The sequence below is a fragment of the Cervus canadensis genome, chromosome 7, assembly GCF_019320065.1.
Source record: "Cervus canadensis isolate Bull #8, Minnesota chromosome 7, ASM1932006v1, whole genome shotgun sequence".
In the NCBI taxonomy this organism is placed as follows: domain Eukaryota; kingdom Metazoa; phylum Chordata; class Mammalia; order Artiodactyla; family Cervidae; genus Cervus; species Cervus canadensis.
The window spans coordinates 74,625,477-74,646,573 of NC_057392.1; the positions used below are offsets into that span (position 1 = coordinate 74,625,477).

The following is a 21,097-nucleotide window of genomic DNA, read 5'->3' on the forward strand; positions in this document are numbered from 1 at the left end:
GAGAGAGACCAGAGATCATTACTTAAAGTAACTTATAGTAAAACTGATGATTACCTTTTCATTGGGTAGCAGATGGTAGAGAATAGTGATTTAAGGTAATCCTGCTGATTTTAACATCTTTGGATACTAAGCTTCTAAATCGTATGACCACGAACTATATCCATATGGGAATTTAGGCCTTTGCAGGGCTCCAAGTCTAGGCCATAAGCTATTTTTAACCTTCCTAGAGCATGGTGTTACAACTGTGTTTGGGAAAATGCTGACTACAAATGCCCATTAAGTGTTACTTTAAAGATTCTTGATTTATTTAAATAGGCTTTATTTTTTAAAGCTGTTTCAGGTTCGCAGGAAAATTTAGCAGGAAATACAGAGTCCCCATATACCCTCAGCCTCCACAAATTCATAGCTTCTTTCACTCTCAGCATCCCAAACCAGAGTAGTACGTTTGTTATGTATCATTTATCCTGAGTCCCCAGGTTACGTTAAGGTTCTCTCTTGGTGGTGTACGTCCTGTGGGTTTGAACAAATGTATAATGACTTGTAATCAACATTATAGAGTAACACAAAGTATTTTCACTGCCATAAAAATCCTCTGTGCTCTGCCTTTTCACACAACACTCCTTCCTAACCCTTGGCAACCACAGATCTCTTTACTCTCCAGTTTTGCCTTTTCCAGATGGTTATAGCTGAAATCATACAGCAGTCTTTTCAGATTGACTTCTTTTACTTAATAAAATGCATTTAAAGGTGTCCCCATGTGTTTTTCTGGCTTGATGGCTCACTCATTTTTATTGCTGAATAGTACTACATTGTCTGGATGTACCACAACTTATTTATATGTTAACTTGTTAAAGGACATCTTGGTGGTGTCCAAGTTTTGGTGTTTATGAATAAAGCTGCTATGAAAATCCATATGTGAGTCTTTGTTTGGACATAAGTTTTTAAGTCATTCAGGTAAATAACAAGGAGCACAGTTGTTGGATCATGTGGTAAGAAATATGTTTAATTTTGTAGGAAACCACCAAACTGTCTTTCATATTGACTTTACCACTTTTCATTGCCACTAACAATTAATGAGTCTTACTGCTCTTCATATTCTTGCTAGTATTTGGAATAGTCAGAGTTCTGGATTTTTGTGATCCTAATAGTTGTATTGTTTTCAGTCTGTCTGCCCTCTGATGGAGAAGGCTAAGAGGCTTATGGAAGCTTCCTGATGGGAGAGACTGACTGAGGGAGAACTGGGTCTTGTTCTGATGGGCAGGGCCATGCTCAGTTTAGTTGCTCAGTCATGTCCGACTCTTTGCGACCCCATGGACTGCAGCACACCAGGCCTCCCTGTCCATCAACAACTCCTGGAGTTTACTCAAACTCATATCCATTGAGTTGGTGATGCCATCCAACATCTCAGCCTCTGTGGTCCCCTTCTCCTCCTGCATTCAAATCTCTCCCAGCATCAGGGTCTCTTCAAATGAGTCAGTTCTTTGCATCAGGTGGCCAAAGAATTGGAGTTTCAGCTTCAGCATCACTGCTTCCAATGAATATTCAGGACTGATATCCTTTAGGATGGACTGGTTGGATCTCCTCGCAGTCCAGAGGACTCTCAAGAGTCTTCTCCAACACCACAGTTCAAAAGCACCAATTCTTCAGCCCTCAGCTTTCTTTATACTCCAACTATCACATCCACACATGACTACTGGGAAAACCATAGCTTTGACTAGATAGATCTTTGTTGGCAAAGTGATGTCTCTGTTTTTTAATATGCTGTCTAGGTTGGTCACTACTTTTCTTCCAAGGAGTAAGTGTCTTTTAATGTTTTGGGAGCACCCCAAAATAAAGTCTGTCACTGTTTCCACTGTTTTCCCATCTATTTGCCATGAAGTGAGGGGACCAGACGCCAGGATTTTAGTTTTCTGAATGTTGAGTTTTAAGCCAACTTTTTCACTCTCTTCTTTCAATTTTATCAAGAGGCTCTTTAGTTCTTCTTCAGTTTCTGCCATAAAGGTGGTGTCATCTGCATATCTGAGGTTATTGATATTTCTCCCGGCAATCTTGATTCTAGCTTGTGCTTCATCCAGCCCAGCGTTTCTCATGATGTGATCTGCATATAAGTTAAATAAGCAGGGTGACAATATACAGCCTTGATGTACTCCTTTCCCTATTTGGAACCATTCTGTTGTTGCATGTCCAGTTCTAACTGTTGCTTCCTGACCTGCATACAGATTTCTCAAGAGGCAAGTCAGGTGGTCTGGTATTCTTATCTCTTCAAGAATTTTCCACAGTTTGTTGTGTTCCACACAGTCAAAGGCTTTTATATAGTCAATAAAGCATAAATAGATGTTTTTCTGGAACTCTTTTGCTTTTTTGATGATCCAGTGGATGTTGGCAATTTGATCTCTGGTTCCTCTGCCTTTTCTAAATCCAACTAAAACATCTGGAAGTTCATGGTTCACATATTGTTGAAGCCTGGCTTGGAGAATTTTGAGCATTACTTTACTATCGTGTGAGATGAGTGCAGTTGTGCAGGAGTTTGAGCATTCTTTGGCATTGCCTTTCTTTGGGATTGGAATGAAAACTGACCCTGTGGCTACTGCTGAGTTTTCCAAATTTGCTGGCATATTGAGTGCAGCACTTTCACAACATCATCTTTTAGGATTTGAAGTAGCTCAACTGGAATTCCATCACCTCCGCTAGCTTTTTTCATAGTGGTGCTTCTTCCTAAGACCCATTTGACTTCACATTACAGGATGTCTGGCTCTAGGTGAGTGAGATGACACCACCCTTATGGCAGAAAGTGAAGGTCCCATCACTTCATGACGACAAATAGATGTGGAAACAAAGGAAACATTGAGAGACTTTATTTTCTTGGGCTCCAAAATCACTGCAGATGGTGACTGCAGCCCTTAAATTAAAAGACGCTTACTCCTTGGAAGAAAAGTTATGACCAACCTAGACAGCATATTAAAAAGCAGAGACATTACTTTTCCAACAACGGTCCATTTATTCAAAGCTATATTTTTCCAGTAGTCATGTATGGATGTGAGAGTTGGACTATAAAGAAAGCTGAGACCGAAGAACTGATGCTTTTGAACTGTGGTGTTGGAGAAGACTCTTGAGAGTCCCTTGGACTGCAAGGAGACCCAACTAGTCCATCCTAAAGGAAATCACTCCTGAATATTCATTGGAAGTACTGATGCTGAAGCTGAAACTCCAATACTTTGGCCACCTGATGTGAAGAACTGACTCATTTGAAAACACCCTGATGCTGGGAAAGATTGAAGGCAGGAGGAGAAGGGGATGACAGAGGATGAGATGGTTAGATGGCATCACCGACCTATTGGGCATGAGTTTGAGTAAACTCCAGGAGTTGTTGATGGACAGGGAGGCCTGGTGTGCTGCAGTCCATGGGGTCGCAAAGAGTCGGACATGACTGAGCCACTGAATGGAACTGAATTGAATAACTGTGTAGTGGTATCTCATTTTAATTTGAAATTCTCTAGTGACATATATTGTTGAACATCTTTTCATATGCTTATCTGCCAAATATGTCATCTTTGGAGAGTTGTCTTTTAAGGTCTTTGGCCCATTTTTTAATTGGGTTGTCTATTCTGTTACTTTGAAATTTTAGGGTTCTTTTGCATATTTTAGATTGCAGTGTTTTATGTATGTGTTTTGCAAAAATTTTCTCCAATTATGTGGATTGTCTCCTCACTCTCATAGCAGTATCCTTCATGGAACAGAAATTTTTCATTTTAATGAAGTTGAGCTTATCAATGATTTCTTTCATGCATCCTGTCTTTTGTGTTGTATCTTAAAATGTCATTAGAATAACCAAGATCATCTGAATTTTCCCCTATCTTCTAGGAGCTTTATAGTTTTGGATTCTACATTTAGTTTTATTTTTTCTTTGCATTAACTTTTGTGAAGAGTCTGGTCTGTGTCCAGATTTATTTTAGGGCATGTGCATATTCACATGTTCCAACACCACTTGTTGGAAAGACTATCTTTTCTCCATTGTATTGCCTTTACTCTTTTGTTAAAGATCAGTTGATTATATTTATGTGGATTTGTTTATGGATTCTCCATTCTGTTCCACTGATCTGTTTTTATACTTTTGCTCATACCACTTTGTCTTGATTACTGTGTTGTTTATTTGCTAAGTTGTGTCTGAATCTTTTGTAACCCCATGAACTATAGCCTGCCAGGCTCCTCTGTCCATGGGATTTCCCAGGCAAGAATACTTTAGTGGGTTGCCATTTCCTTTCCAGAGGATCATCCTGACCCAGATATCAAACCTGCATCTCCTGCATTGGCAGGCAGATTCTTTACCTCTGAGTCACTAGGGAATCCCCTTGCTTACTGTAACTGTATGGTAATTTTCTAAGTTGTGTCCTGTCAGTCCTTTGACTTTGTTCTTTTCCTATATTTTGTTGCCTGTTTTGGGTCTTTTGTCTCTGCATATAAACTTTAAAACCAATTTGTCAATATATACAAAATAGCTTGCTGAGACTTTGATTAGGATTACATTGAATCTGTAGATGAAATTGGGAAGAACGGACATCTTGACAAATTGAGTCTTCTTATCTATGAATGTGAACTAGTGTGAAAAAAACACTTATTTAGTTTTTTAATTTCTTTCATCCAGTTTATTTTTTTCATTCAGTTTTCCTTATATAGGTCTTGTTTGTGTTTATTTTTTTAGATTTATACCTGAGTATTTCAATATCATGTGCTAATGTAAATGGTACTGTATTATTAATTTTTAATTTCACTTGTTCATGTTAGTGTGTAGGAAAGCAAATGACTTTTGTTAGCTCAACTTGTATCCTCAGCCTTGCAGTAAGCACTTATTAATACAAGGAGTTTTTTGTTGTTGTTGTTAGTTCTTTTGGATTTAGTACCTAGACACTCTTGTAATCTGTGAACAAAATCAAGTTTATTTCTTCCTTTTCAGTCTGCATACCTTTTATTTCCTTTCTTGTCTTATTGCATTAGCTATGACTTCCAGTACAGTGTTGAAAAGGAGTGGTAAGAATGGACATCTTTGTTTTTTTCCTGACATTTGAGATAAAGCTTTTAGTTTCTTATTATTAAGTATTTTGTTAACTGTAGTTTTTTGGTAGGTAGTCTTTATTAAGTAGAGAAAGTCTCCCTTTATTTCTAGTTCACTGTGATTTTTATCATGAATGAGTGTTGGATTTTGTTGAATGCTTTTTCTGCATCTGTTAATATGATCCTGTGATTTTTCTTCTTTAGCCTCTTGATATGACAGGTTAGAGTAACTGATTTTTGAATGTTGAACCCAGACAATTATTTTTTATGACTTAACAGGGCTTCTAATGATTAGAATAAATTAAATCATATCTGTACTTTCTGCATCACATATTATGTATTATTAAAAGGTTGTGTTCTCACTTTTTCAGCAGCAATAAATCCTAATAATGGAATTTTACAATCTAGCAAAAATACTGTAGAGGTTAATTGTAGACATTTACACTTAGGAAATGACATCTCCTTCCACACCAAAAACCCCCCCCCCAAAAAAAAAGCTAGATTCAGATAATTTATTTTCAAGCTTAGTAGGAAAGTACAACATTTTCATAAAAGTTTATTACATTGAATAGCTTTCATAAAGGTTTTCTATAAAATATTTTTTTGACATACAACTTATTACATTTCTCATAGTACTTATGCAATTTAAAGGTGATAATTGAAAATGGAAGTTCTAAATATTATGTGCAATTGCTGAGTTATATAAACATTTGATTGCAGCAATGGGCTGTAAGACAGTTTATATCATGGAAGACTACTTTAATTTATAGCTTCTACTATTTTACCCAGTCTATTTATACAGATAAGATATGCATATTGGAAAGCGAATATGGGCTAATCAGATGAAGCTATATTTAGTTTGGATAAATATGTGTATGTGGTAATAAAAGCAATATAGTGTAAAATTTTTTTAAGAATTTTATTCTTAAGAAAATCTAGACCAAAGTTTCATAATCCTAGTTTCACATTATAATCACCTGGAGAGCTTGGTGGGGGAGACGGGGAAAGAAACAAACAAGCAAAATGCTTGATTCCCACAGTCAGTGTTTGATTTAATTGGTTTGGGGTCAGGCCCATACACTGACAGTTTTAGAGAGTAACTTCAGACGATTCCATTGTGCATCCAGGTTGAAAACCAGTGATCTACTCCAAGTGATTTATTTAAAGCAGACATAATGAAGTAGGTGATTAATATAATCTAGCTCATTTGTAGCTTTCCAGAGGCAGGTGTCTCAGCCTAAACACTTTCTGTGCCCCTCACTGCTGCAGCTGTTTCATCTGGCAGACTTCCCATGGCCCTCTCTTCATCACTAGTTATGCTAAGCAAAAGAGGTAAATGTGGAAACTAGGGTTTTCTCTGCATTATTTCTCATAGATTACTGATATAAAACTGGGGTGGGAGAGAGGGTAGAAAAGTAGAAATTGAACCTCAGGCTGAAATGGAAACTTGTGTCAATTTCAAGATTGCATCACAAAATAAAATCTTGTCTCCCTCCATGAGTCTAAATCATTTAAGTCTGAATGTATAGGTAAATTAGGATTGTTGTTTATGAACATAAGCTGTATAAAAGTCTTTAAAACTGAGGACTCAGTAAAGAAAATTGATTTTAAAAATAGTGTTTAATGATAAACATTTATACCGCAGAACTTTTGGTGAATGAACAGTTTAATCCATCCATTTATTTATATTTATTTACTTAACTTTTGTAAATATGTGTTTTCAACAGCAGGAACTTCCCATGCAGATTTTGATACCTTTGTGGATCCTGATGCATACACTCCTGCTATTGAAAAATTAGAGGAAAACAGCTTTTTTGAGAGAAATTTGAAAGAGGAAGGCATAGATATAGAAAGTAATAAAAAGCATGACGATTCCCACATAACACTTGAGAGCAAGGATTCTTTGCCAAGTACAGATTTAGAAAAACCCTGCATTAAGGAGAAATTATCTCAAGAGGACAAGAAATCCTTGGAATTCAGCAACCTGCATGAGAGGCCAAACTTTGAAGATTCTAAAACTACAGAGTCACCACTGGTAAATATCTATTATTTTTATTGTATTAAAATTTTATAATTATCATCATAAAAATGTTATATTGACACAGTATATTCTTAAATGTTACTTCCTATTGAATTTAAAATGTACAACCTTATTGTCGAAGAGTAACTCGTATGGGAAAGAATGTAAATGATTTACAGAAGAAATTCTAATATGGTAAATGCCATTATAACAAATGACTTTCTATGACAAATAATTTAAGGCCCACCTCATGCACCATAGTAAGAGTGCTGTTACTTTCCTAAATGAAATTCATTATTATGAATAATTTAGTATAATAAATCCTTTCTAGCTTTCTACTCTATAGTTACTGATTAAAATGAAAAAAAAATTGCAGCTTTGTAGATAAAACCAGTTTTGTGGCTTAATGTAAACATAACATTTAAAAGGTAATTCTTCAGGAATATAGCTAATAAAGAAATAGGGTATAGTTTTGTTTCTTCTTAGAGGAAAAAGATAAAGTAGCTCATTATTGCATTACTGCCAAATTTAAAAACTATATTTGAATCTCTGTTCTATGTACTAAAATCTTAAGTGATTATAATTATTAATAATAAGTTATTTAGAAATTGGACAAATTAAATGTTAAATTCCTTGGAAATTGGGCAAATGAAATATTTTAACAAGATTCTAAAGTCATTTGCAATGAATCGCCATAGTACCTAAACTGAAGATAGGACCAAAGAGTTACAGAATGAGTATTGAGCTGCTGCTGCTTCTGCTCAGGAATTGAATTTCTATACCTACTTAGTGATAGGCCTTGTTCCTTTTCAAAGTAAGAAATTAGAACTGAGACCTCTGCAGAAACCTTAGATCCCTAAAAGTCTGCTCTGTCTCTGACGGAATACACAAGGAGACATACTCACAGGTGCAGGATGAAAGGAAACTACTTTCTGCAGGGGATCAGGCCTAAGTCAGTAAATATCTTATCTGAAAAATGGAAATCTTGGGCTTTCATCTAGGTTCGTTTAGAATTTGACTATACATTTCTTACTTGGAATCTGCAAGTTCCAAGTAAGAAATGTTGGAATCTGCAACATTAATGTTGACCTGTGTCTACTGATGCCCTTAATATATCTGACAAAAGTAAGCCCCAGCCCCTCGTAGACATTCTCACAATTTAGCCAATAATAGTGAAAGTGAAGTTGCTCAGTTGTGTCCGACTCTTTGCGATACTGTGGACGGTAGCCCACCAGGCTTCTGCGTCCATGGGATTCTCCAGGCAAGAATACTGGAGCAGATTGTCATTTCCTTCTAGATTCCCCCAAATCAACCTCCACTTCAGCTGAACTTCTCCCCTTTCCAACTAAGAAAACAATTGATCATGGAATGAATTTCAGCAAATAGAACAAACAAGAACTCTGATTTTCCAGTTTCCAAAGGGCATCGTGCTTAGAGCTAAGTGAGACACACACCGTTGCTCTGTTATCCAGAGGAATTCTGGATACATTCAGATGTAATTATAGTAAAAAACTTACATTGTAATAGTGTATGTCAACTTCAACACAGTAATACAGTTAATTCATTGAAGGCAAAAGGAGGAGGGAGGTGGCAGAGAATAAGATGGTTAGATAACATCCCTGACTCAAGGGACATGAATTTGAGCAGATGCCAGGAGATGGTGAAGGACAGGGAAGCCTGGCATGCTGCAGTCCATGGGGTCACAAAGAGTCAAACACTGCTTAGTGACTGAACAACAACAGCAATTTAATGTTACATATAAAGTCTAACATATATATTGTAATATAGATACCTGAAGCAAGTCTTTTAAATTACTACTATTGTATGATAAAGTTACATTATGTGTTGTACACATCTATATAAAACATTTCATTATTAAAATTGAAATGTTAAAAAAACTACTAATAATTTTGATCCCCTATACTACTATTGTAAAAAGAAAAGTGGTAAATGATTGCATCATAGAGCACAGTGCTTTACACTTAGTTGTAGAATCTACTTTCCTTTCATCCCAAATGACTACACAAGAACTTTTTACTTTCTTCCTGCCCTAGTAGAAACAATTCCCTGAGCAGAAACTGTTTAGAAATCTGCTGTGATCCTGTAGAAAATTCATTAGTGAGCAGTAGGGGCAGATTTTAGCAGTGGCATTCCTTCAAACAGAGTTTGAGACAGTACATTTTGCACTTCACTCTCCAGACATTGAGTTCTTCATAAAGGTATGGAATTGTAATTAGTTGTAGAGCAGCAGAAGTGAGGTGGAGGCACGTGCAAGGAAGAATATGAACTAGACAGGAGCTCTTGGTTTTAAATGTGGAACTATCAGTTGTTAACTAGATGAGATTGGGCAAACAAATTCACTCTCATTGTTCTCTGTTAACCTAAGCTTTAAAGAAATTTCCATGTTTTCAAATGTCTGATCCAGACATGAGCTCCACCAGAAGGGCTTCTGTGGATTGGTGATCAGTGTCTGGAAGAGCCGGTGAAAATGTCATGAGTAGGGACTTGACTTGGACTTGCCTTTGAAGGAAGTGCTTTATTGGTCCCTAGCTTCAATTTGTAGTGGTTTATCATTTATATGACTTGCCCATTTGAATGGAGTTATAATAATTTTAATTGTGTGATTAGCACCTTGAAACGGACTATGTTTGGGCATTATTTAGATTCATTAGGGAACTGTTAAATACTGATGGCCACTCTAATGGTATTTTAAGCCCATCTAGAGCTCTCACTGGGCTTCCCCAGTTGCTCAATGGTGGAGTCCGCCTGCAATACAGGAGATGCAGGAACAACGGTTCAATTACTGGGTCCGGAAGATCCCCTGGAGGAGGCCATGGCAACCCACTCCAATATGCTTGCTGGGAAAATCCCATAGACAGAGGAGCCTGGCAGGCTACAGTCTGTGGGATCGCGAAGCGTAGGACACAACTTAGTAACTGAGGACAGCACAGCAGCACAGCCTTCTCACTGGCAGAGCGCTGATGTTTTCTGCCAGACTCATGTACTTTATAAATCTCATTTATATTCTTCCCTAGGATGAAAGCATATCAAAATAAGAGCTCACACCATGGTAGGGGAAGCCTAGGCTTCAAATCAGCGAGATCTATATACAGAATCCAGGTCTGCTAGTTTTTAGCTGTATAAACTTCACAAATTACTTAGCTCACTCTTGGCTCAGTCTCCCCTTGTATATTTTCTTCATAGTGAATGTTTTGTTAACTTGGATTTTCTCTGTGACCAAGATCAGATAAGATTTGTTTCCATCCGGTATTTTGCTTTCCTCTTTGAATTTATTTTACATATAGTCAAAGACACTAGTCAAAAGCATAGCATATGAGAAAAGACTCTATTTTCCAGAGTAATTTATGTGCAGAGACACTGAGGAGAGAAAATAAGGAAAGAAAAGAGAAAACTTGATTTTTTCTTAAATGAACTTCAATCCTCCTTAGATTTAATGGCAACTTTCAGATCATTACCATAATTGTGGTTTATGCATTTTTCCAAACTTACTCTGTATAAATGTTGTGTAACAACTTATGTCTCCACAACTAGAACCTAAACTTGATGTGGGCAGAATCAATGCTAAAAACACAGTAGGTGCTCAGTGAATGAATTGCTACTTTGTGTGGATAAGATAAAATAAACTTAATTTTGTTGAATATTTTGTTTCCTAGTTGTTACAAGAAGTAGCCCTCAGGAGTAAGCCCATAACTGAACAATATCAAGGACTTGAAAGATTCTTTGTTTTTGATAAAAATGAAAGACTCAGCTTACCTCCTTCTCATAGCTTAGAATGCAGCTCCTCCAATACTAGGATTACAATTGCAGGTAAATTCAGACATAAAATCAGATGGCCTGTGGACCAAGCTTACAACTTTCTGACATGTTTTAAAAAACAGTTTGTCAACATCTTAGGCAATACTGAGTAATTCTGTTTACCAAATGAAATTGTTTTCTTCTTTTCTAGCTGGAATTATTGACCCTATGAGAGTTACCAAATATTAACATTTATATTTAAGGCAATGTCAGAAAACAGGACTATAATGAGATTGAGAGAGATTATTTTTAGATATTAGAAGTATGGCTCTTAATCAACTAATAGTACATCTTCAAATCACTTGATTAACTGTTAAGTGTTACAATTCTTAGATGCCATCTTAAAAGCAAATCTTAAAATCTTAGGATAGTGGAAATTCACAGACATAGCCGTCATTTCCTTTTAAACCCAGGTCTTGGTATCACCTGTAGTCTTAGATTTCTTATGTATTCAAATGTATTTTTTCACATGCATACTATTTACTTTATGTTATATTGCCTGCATATTTTTAAAAATATTTATTTCTGTTCACACTTGTGTGTGTCTTTTGTGTGTACAACCTCCTTGCAGTTTATAACTCATTCCTTTTATTGTATAATTATGAGATTTTTATCTTTCATAATATACACCTCACTGTCATACATGTTTTCTCTTTAGCTAAATATTATCCAGTAAGACAATACACATAATGAATCAACAACATGGATATCTCCTCTTTTTCTGCCTTATGTAATTTTACCGTTTTAGGGGACAGAGAATGGATCCCAGGCCACAGTGTAAGTGCATGTGCTGACAACACAGTTGCCTTGGGTGTTCTGAAGTTTTCCCAGGAACTATCAGCAAGGAGAACACAACTAAAGACTGGTAAGATTGACTGTAAGGCTGCCGATCCATATTGTAGCTCAGTGTGTTTATTAGTTTATCTCTTAGTACTTTACTGGGCACCTGAAAATTCATTTTGTCAGTTATTTAATTTAAATTTATTCATTTAAACTGTTCTGGACTTTTCTTCCAAAGCCAAAAAACCAAGAATAGTCATTACTCCTCTCAAAAACATACATTTTACAGTCTTAGCTATTTTCTGCCACAGTGTACTAGAGAATGATATTTTTAAAATGTAGCTCAGGATAAAGCATATATATTTTGAACAACCCTTATAAAATACACACTGAGTTTCATTACACTTTCAAGAAACAGTATATTTATACTAGATTTTGTATCTTCCTCTACTTGATTCATATTATGATCACACAAAGCCATGAGATTGCTGCTTGCTGCTATGGTTAAGACACTGCTGGTTTAAATCTAATGCTTAATGTGTTGGCCCTGGAATCTTGATTTCAGTTTATTAATTCTATTTTCTAGCCAAAATAATTTTTAGGTTTTTCTATACCATAACTCTTTTGACATATTGAATGCTCATTGCAGTATTTTTCTAGTAAGTGCATGCAGAGAGTTTTGACGTCATTAAAATCGGTAGTGTTACTGGTTATTATTGTTATCTGAAAGTACCTGATAAAGTAGATTTGCTTTGTGCTCAATTTCATATGAAGTTTCAGTTGATGACTGATGAATTAAGACAATTCAACACACATGGTGAGTATGAGGACCTTGTGCTGGGTCCTGGGGAAAAGAGTTGCCTGAGTCATGTTCTTTGATCTTGGGAGCTCATGATTCAGGAGAAACATTTGACAGGAGGGACTGTTTGACTTCATCTGAAGGCCAACTTCAAGCCAGAAATTTAATTACGTATGATTTGTCCATATATGTAAGATTTATATTTCTCTCTTGCCTTAAATCCTATGATTAAAACAACTTGGCCAGCTTAGATTCTTTCCATATGCATTTATGTTGAGAAACTGTCAGATTTTAATAGGCTTTTTTTTTTTTTAGTGGAAAATCCATTCATGTATGATAAATGTTTTTTGGCTCTATAATTAGATATCTCATATCAAAGGCTGGGGCAGCTTTGAAAATTCTGGCTGCTTCCTTCTGAGGTAGTCAAAGGAACTTTTTAAAGTCACCATAGATTGATAAAGACAAACTCTCATGTATGCCATGAGAATTTGTTACTAGGACAAATCTTTATAAGTAAGTAGCCAAATGCCTTGAAGTATCCATTTGCCGTGGTCTGTTGAAATCAATAATTTGCTATAAAAAACATTTGAAGGAGCACCTGCTTGAGGCATGGTGATATAAAATAAGCCACCTTCCCAGAAGCCTGAGAACTTAGAGTCCAGTTCAGAGGCCTGCAAGTGTCAGTGTGAGTATAATCACCTGAGAAACTGTTGTGGCATTCCTAGATCTCACCGTTAGAAATTTTGCTGAGATAAGGTTCAGGGATTTGCATTTATTTTATCAATGATTCCACTTCATGCCGACGTATATAGTCAAAAAATCATACTTTGAGAAAACTGCTGTATAGATATGTTGTTGTTGTTCATTCACTATGTCGTGTCTGACTCTTTGCCACCTCACGATCTGAAGCATGCCAGGCTTCCCTGTCCTTCACTGTCTCCCAGAGTTTGCTCAAACTCATGTCCACTGAGTCAGTGATGCTATCCAACCATCTTATCCTCTGTTGCCCCCTTCTCTTCTTGCCTTCAATCCTTCCCAGCATCAGAGTCTTTTCTAATGAGTCTGCTGTTCGCAGTGGGTGTCCAAAGCATTGGAGCTTCAGCTTTAGCATCAGTCCTTCCAATGAATATTCAGGACTGATTTCCTTTAGGATGGACTGGTTGAATCTCCTTGCAGTCCAAGGGACTCTCGAGTCTTCTCCAGCACCAGAATTCTAAAGCATCAATTCTTTGACACTTAGCCTTCTTTTTGGTCCAACTCTCACATCTATATATGACTACTGGAAAAACCATAGTCTTGTAAATACATAAATTATACCATATGTAATAAAAGGTCTATAAAAAAACATGAATAACATGCTTCTGGAGACTGATAGGTAGCTAATAATAGTACATATGATCAGTTATAATAGGGGTAGGTGCATGTGCATTTTTTTACGAATGGAAGTGGTAAAATAATTGCTTTGCCATTGAAACCTATCTGTATGCAAGATTTTAGACGGTAGGTGAGATTTCAGCCAAATCTTAAAGAATTGTTAAGACTTCCCAGTTAGAGGTAGAAGGAGATAACTACAGAGGTAATGACCTGAAATAAAAATGAAAATTTCCTGACTATGCCACAAGTTACAGAAATCTTATATTCTGAGTTGGTGCCAGTATATAAAGGAATTACTCTTTCTGTAAGGCTTTTAAATTTGTGATGTAAAAACCTGGTAGCTATGAAATACATGTGTGTTTTTCAGCAAGTTCATTGATTCTTCCCACCCACTGCCAAAACCTACTGTTCCCTGACCGACCCCAGCTTCCTCTCTCTGTAATCTGAGGAAATTATAGATTAACCCTGATCACAGTTACACTATAAATATAATAAAAGAAAGTGTCCTTGGTGTTAGTTCAAGAATAATATGCTATGATTACTAATAAGACCAGCAAAATATTGGGATGATAATGTAAAATAGTGGTTTTGGTCATATTAATGGGTATAAGAATACCAATAAAGATATAAAAAATATTAATCACTCACTGAATAGCCTTTAATACAGTGGTAATTATTACTGTTCTAAATAAAACATTAGAATTGGATGAAATATAAGCAGAGTAACCTGCTTTTTGCATAGTGTTTCAATAATAAATAACATTCTGACCAAAGGACTCAGTATATTTTCCCCTGGATAAAGGTCACAAAACATATTTGTCTTTTAATATTCTTGCTCCACTGTGTAAATTACTGAGAATTCATACATTAGAAAATGTATTTTCTAAGTGCTCCTGAAACATTTATGGAAATATTATTTACATTGCCAGTGATGGCGTAAGTTATTTCCAAAAGGTTACTTCCAAAAGATTATGTTTATAATCTACAAATTAAAATATAGGATGATCCCTTTAGTCATGGCATTTTTCATTTGTGCCTGTCTTAACCGTGTCTCTAATCTTAACCCTAACAATAACATTAATAATCTTATACAGGAAACATTAAAGGGAATGACATATTTATCTAAATGAACAAAATAAATAAAACCGAGGACCAAACTGAAACCACTCTGTCTTTCTATGGCTTATGTACATTAAATTGCACTTTGAGTATACTTCCAGTAAGAAAAATAGTCTCTTTCTTTGCTGTATGGTAAGCATGTCTGACCTACACCTGTGTACTTTTTCTTCTCAATTGGGATCAATTAACCTCTAATACTGTGGCAGCCAGATGTTGTGATGAGAATTCAGCAAATGTTCATAATCTGAATTTTCTGAAGGGCATATACATTATGTTAAAATTTTCTCATCTCATATTTCTCTGTGTTGGCAGAAGTCCAGTTTTTTTTAATAACATCTTTCATGTGTTTTATTTTAACGAGTTCTAAATTCCTTTAAATTGTGATTGAGATGTAGCACAGTAAGAAGGTGTGGTTTTCTCCATAGATCTAGAAGTTTCTATTTTTATAGCTGAATTATTGTATTATTGTTTATAGCTGAATTATATACTCTCTGACCTGTACTTCTACCATTACTGTTTCTACTGCTGGTTCACTTATGAAAGTGGCAGATTTGTTATTCTTGATGTCTTTAAATAAAATATTGATTCCTTACAGGTAAAATATTTCCAACTTCTAGTCATTAAAATAAATCTTAGGGATACTTAACTTTTTTAAAAAAACATAGGCACATTTTTTTTTTTAATTTATTTTTTTTTTTTGTCATACATTGATATGAATCAGCCATAGATTTACACGTATTCCCCATCCCGATCCCCCCTCCCACCTCCCCCTCCACCTGATTCCTCTGGGTCTTCCCAGTGCACCAGGCCCAAGCACCTGTCTCATGCATCCCACCTGGGCTGGTGATCTGTTTCACCATAAATAGTATACATGCTGTTCTTTTGAAATATCCCACCCTCACATTCTCCCACAGAGTTCAAAAGTCTGTTCTGTATTTCTGTGTCTCTTTTTCCGTTTTACATATAGGGTTATCGTTACCATCTTTCTAAATTCCATATATATGTGTTAGTATGCTGTAATGTTCTTTATCTTTCTGGCTTACTTCACTCTGTATAAGGGGCTCCAGTTTCATCCATCTCACTAGAACTGATTCAAATGAATTCTTTTTAACGGCTGAGTAATATTCCATGGTGTATATGTACCAAAGCTTCCTTATCCATTCATCTGCTGATGGGCATCTAGGTTGCTTCCATGTCCTGGCTATTATAAACAGTGCTGCGATGAACATTGGGGTGCACGTGTCTCTTTCAGATCTGGTTTCCTCAGTGTGTATGCCCAGAAGTGGGATTGCTGGGTCATATGGCAGTTCTATTTCCAGTTTTTTAAGAAATCTCCACACTGTTTTCCATAGCGGCTGTACTAGTTTGCATTCCCACCAACAGTGTAAGAGGGTTCCCTTTTCTCCACACCCTCTCCAGCATTTATTCCAAAACTGAACCAGGAAGAAATAGAAGATCTTAACAGACCCATCACAAGCAAGGAAATCGAAACTGTAATCAAAAATCTTCCAGCAAACAAAAGCCCAGGACCAGATGGCTTCACAGCTGAATTCTACCAAAAATTTAGAGAAGAGCTAACACCTATCTTACTCAAACTCTTCCAGAAAATTGCAGATGAAGGTAAGCTTCCAAACTCATTCTATGAGGCCACCATCACCCTAATTCCAAAACCAGACAAAGATGCCACAAAAAAAGAAAACTACAGGCCAATATCACTAATGAACATAGATGCAAAAATCCTTAACAAAATTCTAGCAAACAGAATCCAACAACATATTAAAAAAATCATACACCATGACCAAGTGGGCTTTATCCCAGGAATGCAAGGATTCTTTAATATCCGCAAATCAATCAATGTAATACACCACATTAACAAATTGAAAGATAAAAACCATATGATTATCTCAATAGATGCAGAGAAAGCCTTTGACAAAATTCAACACTCATTTATGATTAAAACTCTCCAAAAAGCAGAAATAGAAGGAACATACCTCAACATAATAAAAGCTATATATGACAAACCCACAGCAAGCATCACCCTCAATGGTGAAAAATTGAAAGCATTTCCCCTGAAATCAGGAACAAGACAAGGGTGCCCACTCTCACCACTACTATTCAACACAGTGTTGGAAGTTTTGGCCACAGCAATCAGAGCAGAAAAAGAAGTAAAAGGAATCCAGATAGGAAAAGAAGAAGTGAAACTCTCACTGTTTGCAGATGACATGATCCTCTACATAGAAAACCCTAAAAACTCTACCAGAAAATTACTAGAGCTAATCAATGAATATAGTAAAGTTGCAGGATATAAAATTAACACACAGAAATCCCTTGCATTCCTATATACTAACAATGAAAAAACAGAAAGAGAAATTAAAGAAACAATACCATTCACCATTGCAACAAAAAGAATAAAATACTTAGGAGTATATCTACCTAAAGAAACAAAAGACCTATACATAGAAAACTATAAAACACTGATGAAAGAAATCAAAGAGGACACAAACAGATGGAGAAACATACCGTGTTCATGGATTGGAAGAATCAATATTGTCAAAATGGCTATTCTACCTAAAGCAATCTATAGATTCAATGCAATCCCTATCAAGTTACCAACGGTATTTTTCACAGAACTAGAACAAATAATTTCACAATTTGTATGGAAATACAAAAAACCTCGAATAGCCAAAGTAATCTTGAGAAAGAAGAATGGAACTGGAGGAATCAACCTGCCTGACTTCAGACTCTACTACAAAGCCACAGTCATCAAGACAGTATGGTACTGGCACAAACACAGAAATATAGATGAATGGAACAGAATAGAAAGCCCAGAGATAAATCCACGGACCTATGGACACCTTATCTTTGACAAAGGAGGCAAAGATATACAATGGAAAAAAGACAACCTCTTTAACAAGTGGTGCTGGGATAACTGGTCAACCGCTTGTAAAAGAATGAAACTAGAACACTTTCTAACACCATACACAAAAATACACTCAAAATGGATTAAAGATCTAAATGTAAGACCAGAAACTATAAAACTCCTAGAGGAGAACATAGGCAAAACACTCTCCGACATAAATCACAGCAAGATCCTCTACGACCCACCTCCCAGAATATTGGAAATAAAAGCAAAACTAAACAAATGGGACCTAATGAAACTTAAAAGCTTTTGCACTACAAAGGAAACTATTAGTAAGGTGAAAAGACAGCCCTCAGATTGGGAGAAAATAATAGCAAATGAAGAAACAGACAAAGGATCAATCTCAAAAATATACAAGCAACTCCTGCAGCTCAATTCCAGAAAAATAAATGACCCAATCATAGGCACATTTTTGTCAGTTGTTTTTCTTTAGAATTATCTCTGAGTGCAAACAGATACAAAAAGGTCAGACTTTTAATTTATTTACAATTTCATTCCAACAAAAATTGTTTTCAAAATTGATTTCTGAGATGTTTATTAAAATTGGTACCCTTTGGGACTTACCTTAGTCAGTTTTAATTGCTTAAATAATTACATACTGCATTAAGATTCTTCTTCAGTTCAGTTCAGTCGCTCAGTCATGTCTGACTCTTTGCAACCCCATGAATCGCAGCACGCGAGGCCTCCCTGTCCATCACCAACTCCCGGAGTTTACTCAAACTCATATCCATCGAGTCGGTGATGCCATCCAGCCATCTCATCCTTTGTCGTCCCCTTCTCCTCCTGCCCCCAATCCCTCCCAGCATCAGGGTCTTTTCCAATGAGTCAGCTCTTCACATGAGGTGGCTAAAGTATTGGAGTTTCAGCTTCAGCATCAGTCCTTCCAATGAACACCCAGGACTGACCTCTTTTAGGATGGACTGGTTTGATCTCCTTGCAGTCCAAGGGACGCTCAAGAGTCTTCTCCAACACCATAGTTCAAAAGCATCAATTTTTCGGTGCTCAGCTTTCCTCACAGTCCAAGTCTCACATCCATACATGACCACTGGAAAAACCATAGCCTTGACCAGACAGACCTTTGTTGGCAAAGTATTGTCTTTGCTTTTTAATATGCTCTCTAGGTTGGTCATAACTTTCCTTCCAAGGAGTAAGTGTCTTTTAATTTCATGGCTGCAGTCACCATCGGAGAAGGCAATAGCAACCCACTCCAGTACTCTTGCCTGGAAAATCCCATGGACGGAGGAGCCTGGTAGGCTGCATGCAGTCCATGGGGTTACTAAGAGTCGGACACGACTGAGCGACTTCACTTTCAATTTTCACTTTCATGCATTGGGGAAGGAAATGGCAACCCACTCCAGTATTCTTGCCTGGAGAATCCCAGGGACAGGGGAGCCTGGTGGGTTGCAATCTATGGGGTCGCACAGAGTCGGACACGACTGAAGTGACTCAGCAGCAGCAGCAGCAATCACCATCTTCAGTGATTTTGGAGCCCCAGAAAATAAATTCTGACACTGTTTCCACTGTCTCCCCATCTATTTCCCATGAAGTGATGGTACCAGATACCATGATCTTAGTTTTCTGAATGTTGATTCTTCTTAGGGTACTAGCTACCTTCAAAGTAGATCTTAAAAAAGAAAAGACAAACTCAATAATCATTGACTGTTTATTACAAAACAATTGCCTGTAGCCACTCTTCTGAATTTTACATTTTTCTTTGAGTCAATAGGGTGGGCATGATGTATGACATATATTCAGTCAAATCATAATTTTCATGATAATGGCCATAACACTTCTTTAAAGAATCCAACATTTTACACAAAGGCAATTTGTATTAAGGGAATGCAAGATTATCTTATAAATTATTTATGTTTAATATACATGTATTTATCTAAATCAAAATAATGATTCACTATATTAACACTATACCTGTGCTATGAATATCTAAATTTGTGCCTTGAATATTCCCTTGGCCTTTATTAAAGAGTCTTGTGAGCAATACCAAATGATATATATATAGTTATGTTTTGTTAGTATAAATTTTGAAGGGATTTTTTTTTCCTACCATGAAAGAACCACACATATTGAAGAAACCAACTAAGTCGACCTTTGAAATAAATCAAGACAAAATGGTGACTGCCCTCGTGGAACAAAGTACTAATCTGACTCAGATCTCTGCTTCTGTAATTTTTCCACTGAAGTGCCCTATAAAGCAGCTGAGAGTGAACTAATATTTAGGAAAATTAGAAATGTACTCTCAGTTTTCTTTAAATCCTTTGTTTTTCCAAAAGGTTTTGCATACTGGTCTATTTTGTCTCCATATCTGTTTTAATAGATGAATATACACATCATCAAATAAAATTGGATCATTAGGAAGTGGTACCATGTTTATCCTGTGGGGTTTTTTCTCTTACAAGGCACAGTGCAGTATTGTCCTAGAATTTAAGAAACATAGTACAATGGTTGGCCATGGAGTAGATGATAAGATTGGTATGTTGAATTGTTCTGGAATTGACTGCACTTACAGACTTTTGTTTTAGTTAATATTGAAATTAGCTTGCCTTTCTCTACTTCTCGAAAGTAGACAAAATTAGGGAAGAATAACCCAAAGTGTTCTTTATAACACAAAAAAGGTAATTTAGGATTCACAAAAGGAGGTAAAGCAAAATACATGATAATCTAAAGTTCATTTTCTCATAAATTCTGTTGCATGAATTTAACTGAGTTCAGGAGGCTAGTATTCTGTATCTTTTAAAGCATTCATTCAGAATTTTTAAAATGGTTGATTAATTTATTTTTTATTTTAGGCCAGATATCACAGAGACCTTCAACAGCAAATTTACCACTTTCCAACTCTGTGAAAAGAAGTTCCAGTTGCTTTTCTTCTTCTCATCCCCGGTCAAGAAGTGCAGTTGCTCAGTCACTCTCTAAAGCTGCTTCTGAAATTTCAGAAATTGAATATATTGATGATACTGACCATGATGAGCCTTTCTTAGATGACACTGATGATCAGCAGACCTTAGACAGTTTGGAAAAAGAATTAAATGAGCTGAGAAATCTTGCAGGTAATGCTATTTTTTTCACCATAAACAGTATTAACTCTGCCTTCTGCCTGATTCTCCATATCATGCTCCAAGCAAACAAACTTTTCCCTTTTCCTCTTTAAACCATCAACCTTTGTGTCTATTTTCTTGACTATCCTCTGATGTCACCCTGAAAATGT

The 21,097-nt window shown here is 36.3% G+C and overlaps 1 protein-coding gene across 2 annotated transcripts in view; it reads left to right on the forward strand.

The window, feature by feature from the left end:
• The window catches only part of ZBBX (zinc finger B-box domain containing), a 110,128-nt gene that overhangs the window by 77,439 nt on the left and 11,592 nt on the right, over positions 1-21,097 (forward strand). Inside the window, exons 14-17 of one of the 2 annotated variants that reach the window (XM_043474142.1) lie at positions 6,777-7,084; positions 10,744-10,897; positions 11,634-11,750; positions 20,682-20,939. In XM_043474142.1, coding sequence (XP_043330077.1) covers positions 6,777-7,084; positions 10,744-10,897; positions 11,634-11,750; positions 20,682-20,939 — 837 coding nt within the window. The remainder of the gene's footprint in view (positions 1-6,776; positions 7,085-10,743; positions 10,898-11,633; positions 11,751-20,681; positions 20,940-21,097) is intronic. The other variant, XM_043474143.1, reaches the window with a different exon arrangement.